The sequence below is a fragment of the Lissotriton helveticus genome, chromosome 12 (genome assembly GCF_964261635.1).
Source record: "Lissotriton helveticus chromosome 12, aLisHel1.1, whole genome shotgun sequence".
NCBI lineage: Eukaryota > Metazoa > Chordata > Amphibia > Caudata > Salamandridae > Lissotriton > Lissotriton helveticus.
The window spans coordinates 725,199,124-725,223,701 of record NC_136073.1 but is presented as its reverse complement, the minus strand read 5'-3'; the positions used below and the strand labels follow the sequence as shown (position 1 = coordinate 725,223,701).

The 24,578-nt window shown below is 49.0% G+C and overlaps 1 protein-coding gene across 7 annotated transcripts in view; it reads right to left on the bottom strand.

Annotated features, from left to right (window-relative positions):
- Window positions 1-24,578, bottom strand: part of ARHGEF2 (Rho/Rac guanine nucleotide exchange factor 2) — an 876,584-nt gene that overhangs the window by 249,278 nt on the left and 602,728 nt on the right. Inside the window, exon 1 of one of the 7 annotated variants that reach the window (XM_078668341.1) lies at window positions 16,617-16,815. The exons of 5 other annotated variants lie outside the window; for them this stretch is intronic. In XM_078668341.1, the coding sequence (XP_078524467.1) occupies window positions 16,617-16,679 (63 nt within the window). In that variant the 5' untranslated portion in view covers window positions 16,680-16,815. Of the gene's footprint in view, window positions 1-16,616; window positions 16,816-24,578 lie in introns of those variants that run through there. One more of the 7 variants, XM_078668340.1, reaches the window with a different exon arrangement.

The following is a 24,578-nucleotide window of genomic DNA, read 5'->3' as shown; positions in this document are numbered from 1 at the left end:
TGGTAACCACGCATCATTTCCACAAAGACTCGTCTACCCTCGTGGACACACAACAGCCGGACCCACACTTGGCGGTCTGGATGCACCCCACTTCTACCTACCGAGGATACAGTGCTAATTTGGGGTATATGGACAACGAGACCCCCACTCCCTCATGCCATAACTGAAGATACAGCAAAAAAAGTGCAAAACCAGTTCCTAGGATCACAACAGAACACTAACCCTTTCACCCTGCACGTTCCACATCATTCACCAGAACGGACAGAAAATCATTCCAAACAATAAATCAAGGACACCTGGCATAAAGCCCGACCGCCCCACCCCTGCCACCCACACCAACATACACACATCAGCGGCAACAATGCTGGCAACAGTTCTAAACACGTTTAAGCAGGTATATGCTCCTTATTATTGCACTTTATACTATTGACGCAATTGTCTGCCTATACACTGTGTACCGACACTACCTCACCTGTTACCTACCTCATGTCCTTTATCCCACCTATGTAACTAGCACCTTGTACCTAACTACCTCATATATTACTCTGTATATACGCTTCATTACTTTGTATTTTTTACCCCCATGCCCTTGTAAAGCGCTCTGATATCTGCAAAGATCTTGTTCGCGCTATATAAAACTTTCAAAATAAATAAAATAAACAGATAAAGGTTTAGATTGAGCAAGGCTCTGGTTAAGAAAAAAACACTAACACACCTCCGACCTCCGTTTCCTTCATGTACAAAAAACACTCTGGTGAGGCAACAGCTATGCAATATCCCAAGGCCGCACAATGCCCCAGATCAAGCTGCTGACATAGAGGACATCTCAGGAGAACTACAGAAAACCCCATAAAAACCCAGAGGCCCTCGTCATAGCATCGACGATCTATGGGAAATGCTGTTTGAAAGAAAGAAAGTAAACGTGCCGTTTCACAAAAATGAACATGAGTCTTAATTAAATAAGAAATTTCTCATAGCAAAACCAAATAAGCTTTGGCAAAGCCAACAGGTCTTGTGATGCCTGCCAGACTTTTGATATTGACAATGTTAGTTATTGGTTTTTGTACAAGGGGGATACTCTTTGTGTGTAACTACTCTTTGTGTGTAAGTGCACATTCTGCACAAACAGAATGCTGCCACTTAAAGAGAGGTAAGCCATTGGCTGAAGTGGGCTGGCTCTGTGCCCCATGCTGAGTGCTGTGGTGGGCGGAACTAAATTGTAAATGGTACACTGACACAACAGTGGATGAAGAGAGCTGGCTGAAAGCCCCTAGAAGTATATTCTATTGCAATGTGTGGTAAAGTGTGTCTGTACAGCCATGAAAAGGAGGGCTGCAACAGAAGGAAAAAGAACTTGGAAACCAACAAAACGTAAACAAAAATGCATTTAACCATTTGTGTGCTTTGGCCGGCCGTCCGACGACACGGTGGGTGTGTGCTAAGGATGGCCGGGGGGCGTCCGAATTCTGTCCACTTAATAAAACTCCTGCACAACGCGAAAATTCATGCAGCGCGGAAGGGGTTAATGCCACCACCCACTGGAGGGCTTAATTCCACTGTTTGGAACCACTACTTCCAGAATGCAACACAACTGAAAACTAGTACCAATGAAGCAAAGGCAGCGGACCAGAGAGACTGCACCTGACCCGTTGTTCCAATTATTATTATCAAGCATGAACGTATACCAATGTGTGCACACATACAAGCACCTGCTATTGACGTTCTGCACGACACCAAGGTGCAGCGGACAGACCTCGGCGACACAAGCACCAATCGAAGTGCTGTATAAATCTTATTGGCCTTATTTACTATTCCCTTGTCGCCATGACTGCCCCATGGTTGTTATTAGTGGATCATATACCTGTCAACGCTGAGGACGATAGTTATTGATTACTTTTACTGTAATTTACAATCCTGAATACTGATGATACACACTACTGCAGTGTTCATATTAAAGCTATACCATGATGAGGGTATAAGACTTTTTGGTTATTGTTGTGTTGTGTCGCTACATTTCATATTGACAACTGAAAACTAGGCCTGGGAGGAGTTCGCAGAGTTCTACTCCCCGAAACTCCACAAAGTGCCGCAAAAACTTTGCTGTGCTTTGCGGAGTTCCGCCAGCAGCGGAGTCTATTAAGTCGCACTGCTCAGGCTGATTTTAAACGCCGGGAGGTAGTCCCACGCTGTAAAATCAGAGCGAATGGCACTGCTGCTTTCTGACACTTGAGAAGACATTCCACTCGAGCTGCAGCTTCCTCAAAGCGAGCAGCAGATTTCTCAGTGCAAGCGGTCATGGCCTGCAGCAACCGCCCATATTGAGAAATCTTGCCGGAAGGTCTAGCGCTCAATTTTTTCTCACGAGCAATTGCCAACTTAATGTTGGCGAGCCGCACAAGAAAAAAAACTGCACTCCGCATCACTTCAAAGAATTTTGTGGAACTCTGGGCAAAACTCAGCGAACTCCACCTCCGGAGCCAAATTCTTTGCCCACCCCTATTGAAAACTTATTTGGGTGGCCCACTGGAGGTCCAAAAAGTATGTAATGAGCAAACTAACCAGTGACTGCCAACAGTGTTGATGGACTGCCATTTCGCCTGTGAAAAAGGTCATCCAGGACCGAAACAGTTGGGTGCAGAGCATTGCCAATTTTAAAACAAAGTTGAGACGGCCAATTCAGGAGTGAGACTCACCTTTTTTTGGGAAGGGGTGTTTGAATTTGAAAAAAAAAATATATATATATATATATATATATATCACATTTTTTCTTTTTTTTAGTAAAGTCAAAAGGTCTTGGCTAATACGTGATCTATAAAAAGCAAAAGTGTCCGCATTGTGTGCTACATAGATGCCACAGAGCCATGCCAATCGATCCCACATAACTTCCTTGCCCACTTCAAGCACCCAGTGCAGACCAGCAATGTTGTCCCCCTGAATGAAAGCAGCCACTTAAAGACAGAACCCTCACTCAGACCCATACATCCCACCAATACCCAGAGTAGAGGGCACAGTTACGGCAGGTAGACTGAATCATTGCCCTCTTCCCATGCCACAAAGTTTGACTGGTGCACAATAAGCCAGGCATCACCCCCCCCCCCCACCACACACTCCTCTCCTTGTTAACACAGGTAACATACTCTAGGGAAAACAAAATATGTTGTGGGGACTTGGGATGCAAGGCAGTAGTAGCCAGGCATCAGAGACAGTGCTTGTTTGTGCAAGTAGTTGCAGGCAGTGACCATCGGGACTCATTGTCGGGGACCAGGGCTTACTTTCAACCGAGAGCAAGAAACCGAAAGGGAGGAAGACAAAAAGATAAGAAAACAGTGAGAAAGCGATAGTTAAGGCGAAAAAGAACCTGCAAGAGTGAGATAAAGTGACAGGACGTGTAGGGCGGTGGAAAAAAAGAGGCATGGGGGAGCAAGGCTTGACAGAACTGGCTCTCAGCTCCTAAGGAACACTTTGGGCCCTTGCACTTCACCTTCGTGCCAAGTCACCTGTACAGTGACAAATGGTCAATTTCCACAGAGCGAAGACACTCAAGGTAGAGCAGGCAAGGAGTCATACAGAGCGAGAAGATACCCTACCAGCTACTACATCCCTGGATGTAGGGCTTCCCGACACGATGACCCAAAGGACACCTGCTTAAAGCACTTGAGTAAGAGGGCGGGAACCATTTACACATGGGATTTGATGGAGACTTTGACATTCATAGAGAAAGAAGATTCCATATTAGGCACCGACATTGTTCAGCAGAAGAGACATCAAACAGGAGTCAATATGCAACAGCAGAAGAGATCCATAAAACAATCCTTCCTGTGGGGGGTTATCTTCTGCGTACAGTTCACCAAGGCCAGGGATGAAGACAAGAAAACAAAAGTAATAAACTAATAACAAGGGTGAAGCTGGAGACCATTTAATCAAAGCAATTATAATCGGAAAGAAAATAGGCCACACACCACAACTGCAACACACTTTGCATATTGTGACAGTGCTCCCCCACTAGTGAGTCACCTCCCACCTACAAACAACCAATGCCGCGCTGCAGCCACTCACCAGGTGGTAAACACGCCCACCGCGCCGTGAGTCATGGGCGATGCGTAGTGCGCGCAGTCACTTGTACGGACTGGATTTGTAGGCAGCAGCACACTGCATACAGACCACTTCAAGGCCACCTTTCTAATGCGAGAAGCTATGCCACGCGCTCTGTAGTGCCAACCTGTGGCCCAGGGAGAGCCTGGAGAGGAGGAAGGTTTGACATCTCGCCTGCCCACCTCTTGCCATTTTGAGATCATCACCAGCCGAAATCACATCAGCAACGCCGACCCCATGTGCAGGTGCCAGATTCCACCTACAGGTGGACGAGAGATGTGCGTCCTATGTCAGGCTTTTCCTTTACATCTCAGTGTGTTTCAGGTATTTTCATCCAATTGATTCTATTGAAACAAAGGAGGACTACAAGTACCAGAATGCACTGCTCTGCAAATCAACCCCCAAGGCTGGCTACAAGCTGCTGAGCATAGATGCAATGATTCAACATTCCTAGTAAGAGCCCCACGAATGGGAGAAGTCTCCCAAGTTCACCTACAGTCCCTGGATGCTGGTAGCTACCGGAAACTTGCATATGCACATACACACCGAAGAGCTATGCACAATTTATAACTATTACCTAGCATCTTAATACAACTTATATTGAACCAAATCTCCTTGAATTAAGGTAGACTATGAAAAACGACATAGATATTAGCGGTATAAAACACTGCACACCCACCTAGGCAGCCCGTCTCAGGATATACTACAACATGTCAGCTCTGGTAGCTGTGATCTACGCTTCTCTTCTTAGAAATGAATCCCTGATTGAGTGCATTAAGTAATTATTTTTAATCAGAGCCTCCCTCTCTCAAAGAGCACAGCACAGATTTAATTTGCAATTTGCAATGAAAAGAAATGGTGCCGGAAAATAAAAAGTCGCCCATCCTCTTTTCTGGTTGCAACCTTGGCAGTGAGATTCGTGGCTAGATTGCCACACAGAGATCATGCACAGGGCTATGATGTAAAGGTTGCTCCTGGGATTAAACTGCGACCACTGTGCTAGTGTAGTAGTTTACTAGCAGACCTGTGTGAAACTTTCATTACACCTGCACAATTTCACATCACACTCGTTATGTGAAATACAAGACATTGCACTATTATGCCACTTCCATCTAAAATAGACGTAAGAATGCATGTCACGCTACAATATAGTGTCAAATGCATTTGTGTAATTATGCATAATTTTCGCATCTTTTTTCCCCATAACTTCACATTATTCAGTAAAAACAAATTATGAAAATTTCGCACACCCCTATTGTAGTAGCATGAACATTGATAGCCCGAAATAGGTCCCAAGATGCTTGTTTCTGGTCCAGGGAGTCCTGGCCTGGCGGTTCGGGCTGGAATGTTCCCATGAGGAGGAGGGTCAAGACTGATTTGCATATGGCTGTTCTAAACTGGTGAGCAAGGTGAGCAAAAGAACGATGGATTTAAGCCAGATCTCTTGACTGGGGCGAATGTTTGATTTGTTCAGTATTCCTTCCGTCATTCGTTTGTGCAGCAAAGAAGGTCAGAGGGCATGTGATGTCACTTCCTTTGCCTCTTAAGATTTTTGTGGCCTATGCCATTGATGTCCATCACTTGCTGGCACCTATAGCCTGGGCTACTGAAATGATGTGATTCTGTGGCATAATTATGGATTTCTCGCATTTGCCACATAATCTATTGTCTGCTGCATAATCTGCATATTTCAAAAAAATATATTTCTTGTGCAAACAGACCAAAAGTTACTAAAAATGTCATGACGTGTCCTTGCACAGTAGAACACCCTTCGCAAAGGTTAACTGGTCATCTTTTAGCTGCTTATTACGGTATTTAGTTGTTAAACTGTAATAATGAGGTGAAATCTTTTCCCTGACGGTGTTCCCATGTGTACAAATGACAAAATAATTAATACGACCAAAAAATGTGCCATCAGTTGGCATGCGGCACGTCGAGCTGGATACAATATGTTTGCTTATTTAAATATTTTTTAAATAATTCAGGCCTGCCACTTGCAGGCATGTGGTAAGACTTGCTGGTGACATTTTTTTTATTTAAAAAAAGAAGAAAGAAATAATTCGGGCCTGCCACCCGTGGGCATGCGATGGAATCCGCTGGGGCGAATACTTAAAAAAAATTCCTGCTCTTCTGCTGCTACATTTGCTAGTTTACGCTGCAATATCCTAGGGGATCTGATAAATTGTCTTTCCTTGCTGCATAATGTAATCAACCCAACCGCATAACTGGTGGCCCCTAGTGGCCTTGCCTATAGCTTGCATAATTCACTCATGTATCATCAGCATTTCTATTCAGGACCCTAACTTTCTCAAAATGAAATATGAAACGGGAAATGCTCTCAAAACCTGTGGTCATCCTCAGGGGTCTCCGTCAGTCACCCAAAAGAATGCCTGAAACTGTGGACCCTACATCAACACTGCCGAGATTAATTTGAACGGCACCGTTGACGGTCCGTCAACGGTGTGCATCAAATACGGCCACTTGTGCAATTAGGCATAGACAGAATTATTTGCATTGCATCACAGCCCGGACAAGCACAACCACATACTGATCTTACCATAAAGGTATCAGCCAAAAGCAACTTGTGGCCACGTCCGGAAGATGGACACATTGTGGCGCCAGCGATAAATGCATCTAGCCCAGCATGGGAAAATGAACGCTATCTGGGGGCGACAGAGGCCTGCTCAATTTCTAATTAGACAGCGGTGAGAGATAAATTATTTGTATGCTAAATAACACGTCACAAAGACATGGACGGAAAGTGAGTGGAAGCACTGATAAGAAAAATAAAAACACCAAATGTCCCCTTTACTAGGAGATATTGAAATCCTTATTCTGTCAGACCAGAGGTTCGGAGTCTCTTTTTCTTTCTTTACTGTAGCAAAAACAGCAGCCAATGAAAAGAAGATTAAACACAGCTACACACCCCATGAATATAAAAGATAGAAGCAGTCTGGTCCACTACTAACCATCCACCACAGTGACCAATAGGAAAGCCACCGCCCGGCGGCCTCTTTCTTTGCTGCTCAAAAAGTCCAGATAAGAGTCTTCCGCTTGCTCTACTTTTATTGTATTTACGTACTTTCCAAATTTAGTTTGATTTTTAGTTGGATTATCTTTGACTTATTTACAGGTTACCTACATGCTGCTAGCATGTGTGTTCCTTGCGCACAGCTTAGTTATAGGCGGTGCTGTGGACTGACATTTTGTTGTCTCATCTGTTCATCTTCCTTTTGGAGGCAATTGATAACTTTCGACAGTATTCGGTTAATATGGTGCTATTGGTAGCCTCATGCCTTTCACAAGGCAACTAAAAGGTTTGTGGGGACTCCTTTTGGGGAAGAGTCCCCACCGCTACCTTTCAGGGCTACGCTGAGAGCAAATATGTAAGGCGCAAAGTGAAACCAACAAATGGCCAACTATGTTTGTTGATTGACTGCAGAAAATTTTTGAATTTTGAAAGCACATAGTTGCCTGCGGGCAGAAAGTCCAAAGCCTTCTCTCCCCAGCATGGTCGCCGAGACTCCAGATGTTGATCCTTATATGATAACGGGTTTGAAGAAGTTCACTCACAATCTCTAAGAAGGGAATTGCTGGGGCTGGAGGTTCTAGTAGGACAAACAGATTTGTTTGACCCTCTCAAGAAAATTTTGGAAATGGCTTTTCAAGCAAAGGAACGAGGTTCTAATATTGACCTGGACATTCTTGGCAGGTGGGCCCGATGGGCTGCCAGTTAGAGAGGGCCGATTTCGCCACCTCCACATAGAGGCATAGTTCCATTCTCATGCCAATTGACCCTAAACTGTCAAAGGTGACTTTGGAGGAAGCTAGTCCCCATGCAGGATGGCTCCTGTTCTGCAATCCTTTTGTGAACGATCTAGGGAAATGTGTTAACATATTCCAGCCACAGATAACACCAACCTATTTCAGGAGGTTTCTTTGCCTGGCCTTTTTGGACGAGCAGGATGAGGCAGGATGCGCTCGTCAGTCTGACCCTTTTTGCAAGGTCTCCAAAGAGACTACTTCAGATGACAAAGAGGCAGCTGGTTTGACAGCTCCAGAGGAGGGTCATTCTTTCTGTGCAGAGCCAAAGCAAGATATAGCAGAGGTGGCAACAGAGGCTACCCTGCATTCAACACCAATGCTTGCTTTACAGGTAACTCTCATGTTGTACTAGGCGGAAGAGACCCCCACTTTGTTCCCAACTGTCACAAATTGAAAAAAATTCTTAGCGCATCAAAGCAGTTCAAGGATTCCGATTAGAGTTTACGGTCCCCAATTCAGTATTTGAAAATGCCAGACCACTGCATTCTCCCTTCAAAAGCAAGCTTTTATTAACTCAGAAATTCTGGAACTGGTGGAAAACAGTCAAATTGTCCCATGACATCCCACCTCAGGTGTTTTTGCAACAACCTATTTCTGGTTCAAAAGAAGGGAGGCAGTTGTATGTTCAATTGAATCTCTGAGATTGCAATGCCTGATTCTTATACAGGCATGTCAGGATGGAAGGTATCCATCTTTTGAGGGATCTTCTCAAAGAAAACGCTTGGTCAGTCTGGCCCTCAAGGATGCTTAATTGACTATCACTAGTGTTATCCCTCACAGACTATTCCTACAATTTTAGTGGAAAATTCAACGGTTTACGATGTCCAAGCACGCTGGGGTTCTGAAAGCGATCCGCAAAAGGTTGTCGGATCTGCAGCGCTCTCTGAAGGAGCTTGAAGCCCGACTCCAGGACGGAGCTAATGATGATCTTACGTCCGAGCTTAAAGCTCGGCTGGAGGAATATCAGAACTCTGCGGATGCAGGAATTAAACATCTAGGTAAATATGCCACTGTGCGTTAGTAGGGCGAGGGGGAGAGGCCGGGAACGGTTCTAGCACAACTACTAAAAAAGAGTTGGGAAAAGACGACAGTGACAGAGATTAAATCTGTGGAGGGGAACTCACTGATGGAAGAGGTAGAGATAGCGGGGAGGTTTCGGGACTATTATTCAGAGCTGTATTCAACTCGAAATGGCGGCTCTGAAGTGGAGATATTAGACTATTTGTTGTATATTAAACTCCCATGGCTTACAAATACACATTGAGAATTCCTTATGAGACCTGTGGAGAAAGACGAAATCTTACTGGCACTGTCGGGTATGAAGTCAGGGAGCGCACCGGGAGTGGATTGCCTCACTGTGGCCTTTTATAAAGCGTTCATTGACTTATTGGTCCCTCATGTGGCTACACTTTTTGACGATATGTGCGTCACAGGAACTATGCCCCCATCGATGAATGAAGCAATTATAGTTGCTATCTTGAAACCAGGCAAGTCACCGACTGAGTGCTCATCCTACTGCCCGCTCTCATTGCTTAATGTAGATACCAAACTCTTTGCGATGATTTAGGCTAATCGATTGGTCCCTCTCGTCCAGCTATTGGTAGCACCGGAAAAGGCAGGTTTTGTTCCAAATAGGAACTTAACTTACAATATACGAACTGTGTTCGGCGCTATGCAACATACTAGGCCGGAGATCCCGGCGATGGCGGTATTCCTGGATATGGAAAAAGCGGTGACTCCATGCAGTGGCCATTTATGCACCAGGTCCTACTGAGGACGGAGATAGGGGACGTTTTCCCGCAGTTGCTAGCGATATTATACAGTGCATCTACTGCGAGAATAAAAATTGGTAACTTGGTGACGGGCCCTATACGCATAACTAGAGGTACGGGGCAGGGCTGCCCGTTGTCTCCTATTCTTTATGCGCTGGTTACTGAACCCTTGTCCTGCGCAGTCCGAGAATATCACAGATTTAAGGGCATCAGGTTTCTGCAATACGTGTTGATAGTTTCTACTTACGCAGACAATAGGTTACTCTATGTACATGACCCTACACAGCACCTTTCTTCTGTGCTGCGTGAGGTGGTATAATTCGGAACTTTGTCGGGTCTGAAGGTTAATTTGCCAAAATCCATGATATTTCCCGTTACGGTCCTGTTTGAGCCTCATTATCCACTACAGTGGACTACTGAGGTGGTAAAGTATCATGGGATCAAAATACATACGTACTCGGAGGTGATGTTCAGGGAAAGCTATGGGGTGGCTTTATGGTGCCATGCTTGTGTGCCTGTAGGGTGCCCTGCTTGTGTGCCTGTAGGGTGCCCTGCTTGTGTGCCTGTATGGTGCCCTGCTTGTGTGCCTGTATGGTGCCCTGCTTGTGTGCCAGTATGGTGCCCTGCTTGTCCGCATGCATGCCTGTATGGTGCCCTGCCTGTCTGCAAGTGTGCCTGTATGGGGCCCTGCATGGTGCCCTGCATGTGTGCCTGTATGGTGTCCTGCTTGTGTGCCTGTATGGTGTCCTGCTTGTGTGCCTGTATGGTGTCCTGCTTGTGTGCCTGTATGGTGCCCTGCATGTGTGCCTGTATGGTGTCCTGCTTGTGTGCCTGTATGGTGTCCTGCTTGTGTGCCTGTATGGTGCCCTGCTTGTCTGCACGTGTGCCTGTATGGTGCCCGGTTTGCCTGCACGTGTGCCTGTATGGTGCCCTGCTTGTGTGCCTGTATGGTGCCCTGCTTGTGTGCCTGTATAGTGCCCTGCTTGTGTGCCTGTATGGTGCCCTGCTTGTGTGCCTGTATGGTGTCCTGCTTGTGTGCCTGTATGGTGTCCTGCTTGTGTGCCTGTATGGTGTCCTGCTTGTGTGCCTGTATGGTGCCCTGCATGTGTGCCTGTATGGTGCCCTGCTTGTCTGCACGTGTGCCTGTATGGTGCCCGGTTTGCCTGCACGTGTGCCTGTATGGTGCCCTGCTTGTGTGCCTGTATGGTGCCCTGCTTGTGTGCCTGTATAGTGCCCTGCTTGTGTGCCTGTATGGTGCCCTGCTTGTGTGCCTGTATGGTGTCCTGCTTGTGTGCCTGTATGGTGTCCTGCTTGTGTGCCTGTATGGTGTCCTGCTTGTGTGCCTGTATAGTGCCCTGCTTGTGTGCCTGTATGGTGCCCTGCTTGTGTGCCTGTATGGTGCCCTGCATGTGTGCCTGTATGGTGTCCTGCTTGTGTGCCTGTATGGTGTCCTGCTTGTGTGCCTGTATGGTGCCCTGCTTGTCTGCACGTGTGCCTGTATGGTGCCCGGTTTGCCTGCACGTGTGCCTGTATGGTGCCCTGCTTGTGTGCCTGTATGGTGCCCTGCTTGTGTGCCTGTATAGTGCCCTGCTTGTGTGCCTGTATGGTGCCCTGCTTGTGTGCCTGTATGGTGTCCTGCTTGTGTGCCTGTATGGTGTCCTGCTTGTGTGCCTGTATGGTGTCCTGCTTGTGTGCCTGTATGGTGCCCTGCATGTGTGCCTGTATGGTGTCCTGCTTGTGTGCCTGTATGGTGTCCTGCTTGTGTGCCTGTATGGTGTCCTGCTTGTGTGCCTGTATGGTGCCCTGCTTGTCTGCACGTGTGCCTGTATGGTGCCCGGTTTGCCTGCACGTGTGCCTGTATGGTGCCCTGCTTGTGTGCCTGTATGGTGCCCTGCTTGTGTGCCTGTATAGTGCCCTGCTTGTGTGCCTGTATGGTGCCCTGCTTGTGTGCCTGTATGTCTGCATGCATGCCTGTATGGTGCCCTGCTTGTCTGCAAGTGTGCCTGTATGGTACCCTGTATGGTGTCCTGCTTGTGTGCCTGTATGGTGTCCTGCTTGTGTGCCTGTATGGTGTCCTGCTTGTCTGCACGTGTGCCTGTATGGTGCCTGGTTTGCCTGCACGTGTGCCTGTATGGTGCCCTGCTTGTGTGCCTGTATGGTGCAATGCTTGTGTGCATGTATGGTGCCCTGTTTGCCTGCACGTGTGCCTGTAGGGTGCCCTGCTTGTGTGCCTGTGGGGTGCCCTGCTTGTGTGCATGTATGGTGTCCTGCTTGTCTGCCTGTAGGGTGCCCTGCTTGTGTGCCTGTAGGGTGCCCTGCTTGTGTGCCTGTAGGGTGCCCTGCTTGTGTGCCTGTAGGGTGCCCTGCTTGTGTGCCTGTAGGGTGCCCTGCTTGTGTGCATGTATGGTGCCCTGCTTGTGTGCCTGTAGAGTGCCCTGCTTGTGTGCCTGTAGCGTTCCCTGCTTGTGTGCCTGTAGGGTGCCCTGCTTGTGTGCATGTATGGTGCCCTGCTTGTGTGCCTGTATGGTGCTCTGCTTGTGTGCCTGTATGGTGCCCTGTTTGCCTGCACGTGTGCCTGTAAGGTGCCCTGCTTGTGTGCCTGTGGGGTGCCCTGCTTGTGTGCATGTATGGTGTCCTGTTTGTGTGCCTGTAGGGTGCCCTGCTTGTGTGTCTGTAGGGTGCCTGCTTGTGTGCATGTATGGTGCCCTGCTTGTGTGCCTGTAGAGTGCCCTGCTTGTGTGCCTGTAGCGTGCCCTGCTTGTGTGCCTGTAGGGTGCCCTGCTTGTGTGCATGGTGCATGGTGCCCTGCTTGTGTGCATGTATGGTGCCCTGCGTGTGTGCCTGTATGGTGCCCTGCTTGTCTGCCTGTATGGTGCCCTGCGTGTCTGTCTGCACGTGTGTCAGTGTGTGCGCCGCGTGATTCTAGGAGCCCGCACACACCGAAGCCAGGCTCGCTCTGCCGAGGCGGTTGTACTGCTCAGCGCGCCAGGATCCCGCACTCACTTGAGGTCGGACGGTCCCAGGACAATGCCCCGCTTCCAGCTGGAGACGCGTTATCACTGGCAGCGCCCGCGGGAGCCGGGCACGGAAGAAAGGCGCCATTCATGCCAGGGCCGATGACACAAGAGGCCTGGCAGGCGCCCCGCCGCTCAGGGGCGGGGGTCCCAGGGAGGAGGCCGGGGGTTCGCCAGCAGCTTGGCAATGCCATGCCGACAGGGAGGGAAGTAATGTGAGCCCTGGGAACCCTTGACAAAGGCAGAGGGTCCGGGAGGGGGGCAGAGAGGGGGGGGAGCTCGGTATGTGTGGGATAGAGGTGAAATGGAAACAAGGGGTGGAGAGACGGTTCCTTGCTTCTCTAGCTGCAGGAGTCTTGCTCAGCTCCAGAGACACTCCCTGGCTGGCGCAAACCTCGCCATGAAGGGCCCTAGTTCTACCTATAAACATATTAGTCCTGTTTTTTTTAAGGCATAAAGTTCTGCCGTCCATTTGAAATGCACGACTAGCGGGCCCAGCACGCAAAGTGGGAAACCCAACAGATCTGACTTGGACCGACTTACTACGTCTTACAGGTGGATGCTTTGCGATAAACCTTAGGATGCTGTATGTGTTTCCTTTTCCGGGCTGCTATTTACGTCATAGTTCACAAAACCCTGCGGTGTGAAATTGCCAGTTTAAGGTGGGCCTTGGCTTGAAAGGCTATGATTAGCACAGGACTGCGAGAAGTCAATTCCAGGGTCTTGTGACTAGGAAGCAATCATTGCAAAAACCAAGTGGACTGGCCTTGAGCGTGCAAAGGTGTTTTTATTATGCATTTTTTGGGAAACCGACGTAACATGCACAACAATGGCAACGTATGCAACTCCAGGCGTGGCTCGGCGGCGCACTGGTCCTAGGACTGAGTTGCACTCCGTTTAAGGCAACTGTGCAGGTGTGCTCAGCAATAATGCGGCCGCTCACAGTGAGAGGGAGCCCCATGCTTATGTGGGCCATGGCATGGCCTCTTCCAGTGGGTGGGTGTCGTGTTTTTCAGACTTTCCTCTTCGAGGGAGCTGGTTACGTCAGAGGTCCCAAAACACCGAACTGTGAAACTCTTTGGCTAGAATCTGGGGCACGGTTCACAGCCCTGTGCTTCGTTTGGCCGTCCCACCATCGGCCTGGACTCCTTTCTTCGCACAGGACAGCAGACCGGATTTTCAGACAGACTTCCCATCTTTGTGTGTGTGGATTTTCAGACAGACTTCACATCTTTGTGTGTGTGGATTTTCAGACAGACTTCACATCTTTGTGTGTGTGTCCCTTTCAGCCACTTCCGAAGATTATTCATCACTTTGATTTGATGCCTTTTTGTGCCAAGCGTCTGCTCTCTGTACTTTTGATTCCCCGGCACATTGTTTGCGAAGTATTCATTCGTTGATACCTTGACATGTTTTTGTATCGTCTGCTCTACTGCTCACCTCTAAATCTCCCGCTTTTTAGCTACACTTGCAATCGCTTTCTCCTCGTGTCTACGGTGAACACAAGCAAGCAGAGGTACCTCGGGCGTGGGCGCTTCTTGGATTTCAACCATCGTGAAGTATAGACATTGACAAGGTGACTTCTTCTTGGGTTCACGTGAGTTCCCAGCATGTGCTTTCGACTTTTGTCCCACTCGTCAGATTAGTCTCCATGACAACCGCCCCCCCTGGGGGTTTCCTGTGGCGGACACAAAGGCAGCAGGATCCCAGCGAAGCGATGCCCGAAGACTAAAGACATCCGGGGACCCCTCAAAACACGGAGGACGCACAACTTTAATGCACTCAAGAGTGTTAGGGCACCGCATTTCATCATCTGAGCGGACTTCTGCTAAAATAGAGAAATCCGCACAGCTCAAGGCAAAACCTTTAAATTAAAGGTCGGGCGGGGCTTACATGGGCGGAACAGGAAAACCACATCACAGGACCACTTTTTGGGCATATCGGAATTTTAACCAACCAGCATTTAGGACCAAGGACTAGCTGCTTCTAGGAAACGTGGCACTACCATCAACCTCAAAGTACTCGAAGTCTAACAGATGAAAGGCTGAGGTCAGCTCTGCGCAGATTTTAACCACTCTTAGCCATCCATACTCGGCATCTGGCAGATGAAATGCTGGCTCGGCTTGTGTGGTTTCAAACCTGTCAACAGCAGATACCATAAAGCTCTACAATGCCGCAGGTGCCTAAGCCCGTTGAACTATAGTACCGGGCAACTTGGTTTATCAGTAACCACGTGTACAGCATTCAAATACTATTTACAATGCTGATAGGGGAAGGCACAGGCGATCTTCCTCGTGACACGCCGGGTCACGTGCAGGAGGGGTTCAAAACACATTTCCACAAATGGCAGGTCGTGCTTCTCACAAGCATGTGCACAGGACTGTAATCCGACGGTAAATACAATAGACCCAGGTACAAGGGTGACATCCTTTGGATTGTGTGTACCAGATATCAGCCATGCGTGCGTGGGGCAAACGTACATGTTCGGCGAGGCCAGCACGGGGCAGTGTCTCCTGAGCATGTATGTATTTTCTTACACGGCTGCTCTTGCACTAGAGAGCGGGCGAAGCGCGAACAGAAAACTCCCTTCTGCATCTGGAGATAATGGGTTTTCTGCCACCTTGCAAATTAAGCGGGGAGGGAAACTTGACTGGGAGCCGTCGTTATCATAACTTTTAAAATGCTGACACAAGCACGTCTGGTTTATACAAGAAAGGGGCCAGGGAAAAAGAGGTACAGAAAGGGAACGAAGACAGAAAGCAAGAAAGAAAAATATAAGAACAAAGTAACAGAAATACAATTAAAATAAAGGCTGTAGGGATGCAAAAGCAAAGAAAACAGTGAGTGTCAAAGTGAGAGGAAGAAACATAGCTCGCAGGAAATAATGAAATACTGAAATCTTGAAGTATCCGGTGGCTCGAGGCACCAAGTCTGCCCTTGAAATGCGGAAGCCAAAACACGGCGTCTTCGCTCCACCATATTCCGGAGAAGCAGGTTCCCTCTCTGCTGCTGCCAAACACGGCCATGTTATCATTTCAGCCCCCCGCCTGCGCCCTCGAGTGCCTGAACACAGAAGCCTGTGTGTTCATGAACACGACTCGCACTGCGGATCTGGCGCCCCCGCTACACCCGGGGAAACCCAAGCCCCGCTGCCGAAACCACAGGCAGGCCAGCTCCCCGTGCGGACTCCACACATGAACATTATCCATCAAGTAAATGCACCATGTACACGGCGCGCACACCGCAACCCCAGCTGTGCTGCAGCTGTTCAGCGACCGGTGCGCTGCCCCACTCAACATTACTCTTTTGATCAACCCTGGTACAGAAATAGTCAGTCCTGTCACGATGCAGCAGGGCGCATACATCCCCGTGCGCAGGCGCATGAACCCACCGCGCCGCCTTCAATATGCTGCGGGGTCTCAAAAGTTGATATCAATCGCGGCCACGAGGACCACATGTGACTTGGCGAGAGCCACCTGCTATTTGGGAGGCCCCCAACACAACACAGCCACGTGACTCACTCGAGGAGCTATCCTGTCAGCCTAGCCTGTCAGGACCCCGGTCTCTGATCAGCTTACACGCACCTCTGCAATGCATCAGTTTAACTGGGATGAGGCGCTATGAAGTTACCAGGATGCGGCGATCGGCGCTAGAAATACACAATGAAATCGGCGCTAGAAAAACACAATGAAAGCGATCCGGGGCCGACTGCCACGGACCACAGGCGAACTCCTCAGAACCACACCGGGGCACGCATGTCCCACCAGGGTGGCACCACCAACTCTGTGCCGGGCGTATCTCGCGCTCCGGACCCACAATGGATTTGCGCGGAGCCCAAGAGGTCCAAGCGCCCCCCACACACACCGAGCGACACCAGCGCCCCCTCAATAAACCCCCTGTCAGTGCCACCAACCTTCAGCGAGATCTCCTTGGCTCGGTCGAGGCGCGGCCTGGTCAGAGACTCGATCCTCGACATAGTGTTCGCAAGCACCAGAGTCCGGGTCTCGGGGCGCTTCGGCGGCCAGAAGCGAGGGGGTGTCTCGGTGGTGAGAAAGGGGAAGCAGAGGAAAGGCCGTCACTGGTGCAAGCCTCATGCACAGGATGTGGCTGCGATGGAGTTACTTTGCATTATTCAAACCCAGCCCCCTTCCTCCCCCGCCGTCTTCCTCCTCCTCCGGCTCCTGCTCGGCCCATTGTGCTGGGGGCGGGCGGGAGCTGGCTCTGTGCTCTGCGCAGCCCGGAGTTTTCCAAGTTGGGGGGAGGGGGCGTGGGGAGGCGGCGGTGAAACCACCCATGCTTTCCTGCCAAGGGAGGAAGGGTGAGAAAGAAAGCTCGCCGGGTGATGGAGAGGCGCAGAGAGCGTCCCGCGCCAGGTGCGACCCGGCCTGGAGTCTTAATTCTTACATTTGGGTCCGAAATCTCACGTTTATAACGAAAATGAAAAACTAAAGCACCGGAATGCGCCGGTCCCGCCTCGGGTGGAACAAATCCAGAGAGTGTCTGGCTGCCAGACCCGGAGCGCAGGAGGGAAGTCGATGCAGCGGATCACATCTGGGCACACGTGTGCCCGTGGGCCGGTTGAAAGGGCCTTTAAGTGGCCCGGGGTCAAACTGGCTCTTCTAAAAGTGCCCCTCGTCCACGTCACGAGGGCAAACTCAGGCAGTGGCTTCCGTCAACGAAGGCGAACACGAACTTCAAATCCTGGGAACTGAACTCGAGGCTCTAGCTAACTTGTTGTAGCGTTAAAACTGGGACCTCTAGCCCCATTGTTGTAGCGTTAAAACTGGGTCTAGTGGACCCTTATTGTAGTGTCTAAACTGCGACCTCTAGCCCCATTGTTGTAGCGTTAAAACTGGGACCTCTAGCCCCATTGTTGTAGCGTTAAAACGGGGTCTAGTGGACCCTTATTGTAGTGTCTAAACTGCGACCTCTAGCCCCATTGTTGTAGCGTTAAAACTGGGACATCTAGCCCCATCGTTGTAGCGTTAAAACTGGGAATTCTAGCCCCATTGTTGTAGCGTTAAAACTGGGACCTCTAGCCCCATCGTTGTAGCGTTAAAACTGGGAACTCTAGCCCCATTGTTGTAGCGTTAAAACTGGGACCTCTAGCCCCATTGTTGTAGCGTTAAAACTGGGAACTCTAGCCCCATTGTTGTAGCGTTAAAACTGGGACCTCTGCTCTTTATAGTAATGCCGCGTCTGTCCCTGCCTCCCGTGGTGTGTTCGGGGTGGGGTGTATGGCGTCGTTAACCCTCCTTTTATAGTTCGGTTGCTTTTCTTCTCGATTGCTGTACCCTCACTGGTGCTGATACTCCTGTTTTCTCCTGTACTCCCGCCACGGGACGCCTGTGTCGGCGTGTCTTCTTTCTTTCGTTTTTGTATTTCATTTCTTTTTTTCATTGTTCCGTCTTGTCCTCCTCCCCTCCCCCTCTTTCCCCCCTCTTCCCCCTCTTTTCCTCGCCCCCGTCCCCCTCCCTCCTTTTTCCTGGAGGTCACTATGACGGGTTAGTTTTGATGTAAGGTTTCTCCGATCCCTCTGTTCTGGCTTAGCTGTGGTTTGGGTGGTGGGCATTTAACGATGATAATGTTCAACTGTCGATTATGTCTAAATTATCCCGATCTTCCTGTGTGAATTGTGTTGCCTCTCCTGTATTGCGGCCCCATACCCCCTTATTGTCGCTGAGGCTGGTTCTGGGACTTCGGACATCTCTATATTGAAAGTGAGCCTGTCATACACCTTATCCCCATATTATAAAATTAACCTTTTTTGCTCCTGTGTCTTGGCCCTCTGGTTCCTAGGTATATTCCCCCTTTTTACGATTGTATTGCCTCTGCTTCTTGCTGATTGACTCTGTAATGTTTGCCTTGGAACTTCTGATTGCTTTACGTATTGCGGCCGGCCGATTTGGTTGTAGGCCTAGACTTGTATATCCTTTTGACGCTAATAAAGGTTTAAAAAAAAAACAAAAAAAAAACTGGGACCTCTGGCCCCATTGTTGTAGCGTTAAAACTGGGACCTCTAGCCCCATTGTTGTAGCGTTAAAACGGGGACCTCTAGCCCGATTGTTGTAGAGTTAAAACTGGGACCTCTAGCCCCATTGTTGTAGCGTTAAAACTGGGACCTCTAGCCCCATTGTTGTAGCGTTAAAACTGGGACCTCTAGCCCCATTGTTGTAGCGTTAAAACTGGGACCTCTGGCCCCCTTGTTGTAGCGTTAAAACAACTGGGACCTCTAGCCCCATTGTTGTAGCGTTAAAACTGGGACCTCTAGCCCCATTGTTGTAGCGTTAAAACTGGGACCTCTAGCCCCATTGTTGTAGCGTTAAACTGGGACCTCTAGCCCCATTGTTGTAGCGTTAAAACTGGGACCTCTAGCCCCATTGTTGTAGCGGTAAAACTGGGACATCTAGCCCCATTGTTGTAGTGGTAAAACTGGGACCTCTAGCCCCATTGTTGTAGCATTAAAACTGGTTCCTCTAGCCCCATTGTTGTAGCGTTAAAACTGGGACCTCTAGCCCCATTGTTGTAGCGTTAAAACTGGGACCTCTAGCCCCATCGTTGTAGCGTTAAAACTGGGACCTCTAGCCCCATTGTTGTAGCGTTAAAACTGGGTCTAGTGGACCCTTATTGTAGTGTCTAAACTGCGACCTCTAGCCCCATTGTTGTAGTGTTAAAACTGGGACCTCTAGCCCCATTGTTGTAGCGTTAAAACTGGGACCTCTAGCCCAATTGTTGTAGCGTTAAAACTGGGACCTCTGGCCCCCTTGTTGTAGCGTTAAAACTGGGACCTCTAGCCCCATTGTTGTAGCGTTAAAACTGGGACCTCTAGCCCCATTGTTGTAGCGTTAAAACTGGGACCTCTAGCACCTTGGTGTAGCGTTAAAACTGGGACCTCTAGCCCCATTGTTGTAGTGTTAAAACGGGGACCTCTAGCCCCATTGTTGTAGCGTTAAAACTGGGACCTCTAGCCCCATTGTTGTAGCGTTAAAACTGGGACCTCTAGCCCCATTGTTGTAGCGTTAAAACTGGGACCTCTAGCCCCATTGTTGTAGCGTTAAAACTGGGACCTCTGGCCCCCTTGTTGTAGCGTTAAAACTGGGACCTCTAGCCCCATTGTTGTAGCGTTAAAACTGGGACCTCTAGCCCCATTGTTGTAGCGTTAAAACTGGGACCTCTAGCCCCATTCTTGTAGCGTTAAAACTGGGACCTCTAGCCCCATTGTTGTAGCGTTAAAACTGGGACCTCTAGCACCTTGGTGTAGCGTTAAAACTGGGACCTCTAGCCCCATTGTTGTAGTGTTAAAACGGGGACCTCTAGCCCCATTGTTGTAGCGTTAAAACTGGGAACTCTAGCCCCATTGTTGTAGCGCTAAAACTGGGACCTCTAGCCCCATTGTTGTAGCGTTAAAACTGGGACCTCTAGCACGTTGGTGTAGCGTTAAAACTGGGACCTCTAGCCCCATTGTTGTAGCGTTAAAACCTCGACCTCTGGCCCCATTGTTGCAGCGTTAAAACTGGGACCTCTAGCCCCATTGTTGTAGCGGTAAAACTGGGACCTCTAGCCCCATTGTTGTAGCGTTAAAACTGGGACCTCTAGCCCCATTGTAGTAGTGGTAAAACTGGGACCTTTAGCCCCATTGTTGTAGCGTTAAAACTGGGACCTCTAGCCCCATTGTTGTAGCGTTAAAACTGGGACCTCTAGCCCCATTGTTGTAGCGTTAGAACTGGGACCTCTGGCCCCCTTGTTGTAGCATTAAAACTGGGACCTCTAGCCCCATTGTTGTAGCGTTAAAACTGGGACCTCTAGCCCCATTGTTGTAGAGTTAAAACTGGGACCTCTAGCACCTTGGTGTAGCATTAAAACTGGGACCTCTAGCCCCATTGTTGTAGCGTTAAAACTGGGACCTCTAGCCCCATTGTTGTAGCGTTAAAACTGGGACCTCTGGCCCCCTTGTTGTAGCATTAAAACTGGGACCTCTAGCCCCATTGTTGTAGCGTTAAAACTGGGACCTCTAGCCCCATTGTTGTAGCGTTAAAACTGGGACCTCTAGCACCTTGGTGTAGCGTTAAAACTGGGACCTCTAGCCCCATTGTTGTAGTGTTAAAACGGGGACCTCTAGCCCCATTGTTGTAGCGTTAAAACTGGGACCTCTAGCCCCATTGTTGTAGCGTTAAAACTGGGACCTCTAGCCCCATTGTTGTAGCGTTAAAACTGGGATCTCTAGCACGTTGGTGTAGTGTTAAAACTGGGACCTCTAGCCCCATTGTTGTAGCGTTAAAACCTCGACCTCTGGCCCCATTGTTGTAGCGTTAAAACTGGGACCTCTAGCCCCATTGTTGTAGCGGTAAAACTGGGACCACTAGCCCATTGTTGTAGCGTTAAAACTGGGACTTCTAGCCCCATTGTAGTAGTGGTAAAACTGGGACCTTTAGCCCCATTGTTGTAGCGTTAAAAGTGGGACCTCTATCCCCATTGTTGTAGCGTTAAAACTGGAACCTCTAGCCCCATTGTTGTAGCGTTAAAACTGGGACCTCTAGCCCCATTGTTGTAGCGGTAAAACCTCGACCTCTGGCCCCATTGTTGTAGCGTTAAAACGGGGACCTCTAGCCCCATCGTTGTAGCAGTAAAACTGGGACCTCTAGCCCCATTGCTGTAGCGTTAAAACTGGGACCTCTAGCCCCATTGTAGTAGTGGTAAAACTGGGACCTTTAGCCCCATTGTTGTAGCGTTAAACCTGGGACCTCTAGCCCCATTGTTGTAGTGTTAAAACTGGGACCTCTAGCCCCATTGTTGTAGCGTTAAAACTGGGACCTCTAGCCCCATTGTTGTAGCGTTAAAACTGGGACCTCTAGCCCCATTGTTGTAGAGTTAAAACTGGGACCTCTAGCACCTTGGTGTAGTGTTAAAACTGGGACCTCTAGCCCCATTGTTGTAGCGTTAAAACTGGGACCTCTAGCCCCATTGTTGTAGCGGTAAAACTGGGACCTCTTGCCCCTTGTTGTAGTGTTAAAATTGGGATCTCTAGCCCCATTGTTGTAGCGTTAAAACTGGGACCTCTAGCCCAATTTTTTGTAGAGTTAAAACTGGGACCTCTAGCACCTTGGTGTAGCGTTAAAACTGGGACCCCTAGCCCCATTGTTGTAGCGTTAAAACTGAGACCTCTAGCACCTTGGTGTAGCGTTAAAACTGGGACCTCTAGCCCCATTGTTGTAGCGTTAAAACTGGGACCTCTGGCCCCATTGTTGTAGCGTTAAAACTGAGACCTCTAGCCCCATTGTTGTAGCGGTAAAACTGGGACCTCTAGCCCCATTGTTGTAGTGGTAAAACTGGGACCTCTAGCCCCATTGTTGTAGCGTTAAAACTGGGACCTCTAGCCCCATTGTTGTAGCGTTAAAACTGGGACCTCTAGCCCCATTGTTGTAGCGGTAAAACTGGGAACTCTAGCCCCATTGTTGTAGCGTTAAAACTGGGACCTCTAGCCGCATTGTTGTAGAGTTAAAACTGGGACCTCTAGCACCTTGGTGTAGTGTTAAAACTGGGACCTCTAGCCCCATTGTTGTAGCGTTAAAACTGGGACCTCTAGTCCCATTATTGTAGCAGTAAAACTGGGACCTCTAGCCCCATTGTTGTAGCGGTAACACTGGGAACTCTAGCCCCATTGTTGTAGCGGTAAAACTGGGACCTCTAGCCTCATTGTTGTAGTGGTAAAACTGGGACCTCTAGCCCCATTGTTGTAGTGGTAAAACTGGGACCTCTAGCCCCATTGTTGTAGCGTTAAAACTGGGACCTCTAGCCCCATCGTTGTAGCGTTAAAACTAGGACCTCTAGCCCCATTGTTGTAGCGTTAAAACTGGGACCTCTAGCCCCATTGTTGTAGCATTAAAACTGGGTCTAGTGGACCCTTATTGTAGTGTCTAAACTGCAACCTCTAGCCCCATTGTTGTAGTGTTAAAACTGGGACCTCTAGCCCCATTGTTGTAGCGTTAAAACTGGGACCTCTGGCCCCCTTGTTGTAGCGTTAAAACTGGGACCTCTAGCCCCATTGTTGTAGCGTTAAAACTGGGACCTCTAGCCCCATTGTTGTAGCGTTAAAACTGGGACCTCTAGCCCCATTGTTGTAGCGTTAAAACTGGGACCTCTGGCCCCCTTGTTGTAGCGTTAAAACTGGGACCTCTAGCCCCATTGTTGTAGCGTTAAAACTGGGACCTCTAGCCCCATTGTTGTAGCGTTAAAACTGGGACCTCTAGCACCTTGGTGTAGCGTTAAAACTGGGACCTCTAGCCCCATTGTTGTAGCGTTAAAACGGGGACCTCTAGCCCCATTGTTGTAGCGTTAAAACTGGGACCTCTAGCCCCATTGTTGTAGCGTTAAAACTGGGACCTCTAGCCCCATTGTTGTAGCGTTAAAACTGGGACCTCTAGCCCCATTGTTGTAGCATTAAAACTGGGACCTCTGGCCCCCCTGTTGTAGCGTTAAAACTGGGACCTCTAGCCCCATTGTTGTAGCGTTAAAACTGGGGCCTCTAGCCCCATTGTTGTAGCGTTAAAACTGGGACCTCTAGCCCCATTGTTGTAGCGTTAAAACTGGGACCTCTAGCCCCATTGTTGTAGCGGTAAAACTGGGACCTCTAGCCCCATTGTTGTAGTGGTAAAACTGGGACCTCTAGCCCCATTGTTGTAGCGTTAAAACTGGGTCCTCTAGCCCCATTGTTGTAGCGTTAAAACTGGGACCTCTAGCCCCATTGTTGTAGCGTTAAAACTGGGACCTCTAGCCCCATCGTTGTAGCGTTAAAACTGGGACCTCTAGCCCCATTGTTGTAGCGTTAAAACTGGGACCTCTAGCCCCATTGTTGTAGCGTTAAAACTGGGTCTAGTGGACCCTTATTGTAGTGTCTAAACTGCGACCTCTAGCCCCATTGTTGTAGTGTTAAAACTGGGACCTCTAGCCCCATTGTTGTAGCGTTAAAACTGGGACCTCTAGCCCCATTGTTGTAGCGTTAAAACTGGGACCTCTGGCCCCCTTGTTGTAGCGTTAAAACTGGGAACTTTAGCCCCATTGTTGTAGCGTTAAAACTGGGACCTCTAGCCCCATTGTTGTAGCGTTAAAACTGGGACACCTAGCACCTTGGTGTAGCGTTAAAACTGGGACCTCTAGCCCCATTGTTGTAGTGTTAAAACGGGGACCTCTAGCCCCATTGTTGTAGCGTTAAAACTGGGACCTCTAGCCCCATTGTTGTAGCGTTAAAACTGGGACCTCTAGCCCCATTGTTGTAGCGTTAAAACTGGGACCTCTGGCCCCATTGTTGTAGCGTTAAAACTGGGACCTCTGGCCCCCTTGTAGTAGCGTTAAAACTGGGACCTCTAGCCCCATTGTTGTAGCGTTAAAACTGGGACCTCTAGCCCCATTGTTGTAGCGTTAAAACTGGGACCTCTAGCACCTTGGTGTAGCGTTAAAACTGGGACCTCTAGCCCCATTGTTGTAGTGTTAAAACGGGGACCTCTAGCCCTATTGTTGTAGCGTTAAAACTGGGACCTATAGCCCCATTGTTGTAGCGTTAAAACTGGGACCTCTAGCCCCATAGTTGTAGCGTTAAAACTGGGACCTCTAGCACGTTGGTGTAGCGTTAAAACTGGGACCTCTAGCCCCATTGTTGTAGCGTTAAAACCTCGACCTCTGGCCCCATTGTTGTAGCGTTAAAACTGGGACCTCTAGCCCCATTGTTGTAGCGGTAAAACTGGGACCTCTAGCCCCATTGTTGTAGCGTTAAAACTGGGACCTCTAGCCCCATTGTAGTACTGGTAAAACTGGGACCTTTAGCTCCATTGTTGTAGCGTTAAAACTGGGACCTCTAGCCCCATTGTTGTAGCGTTAAAAC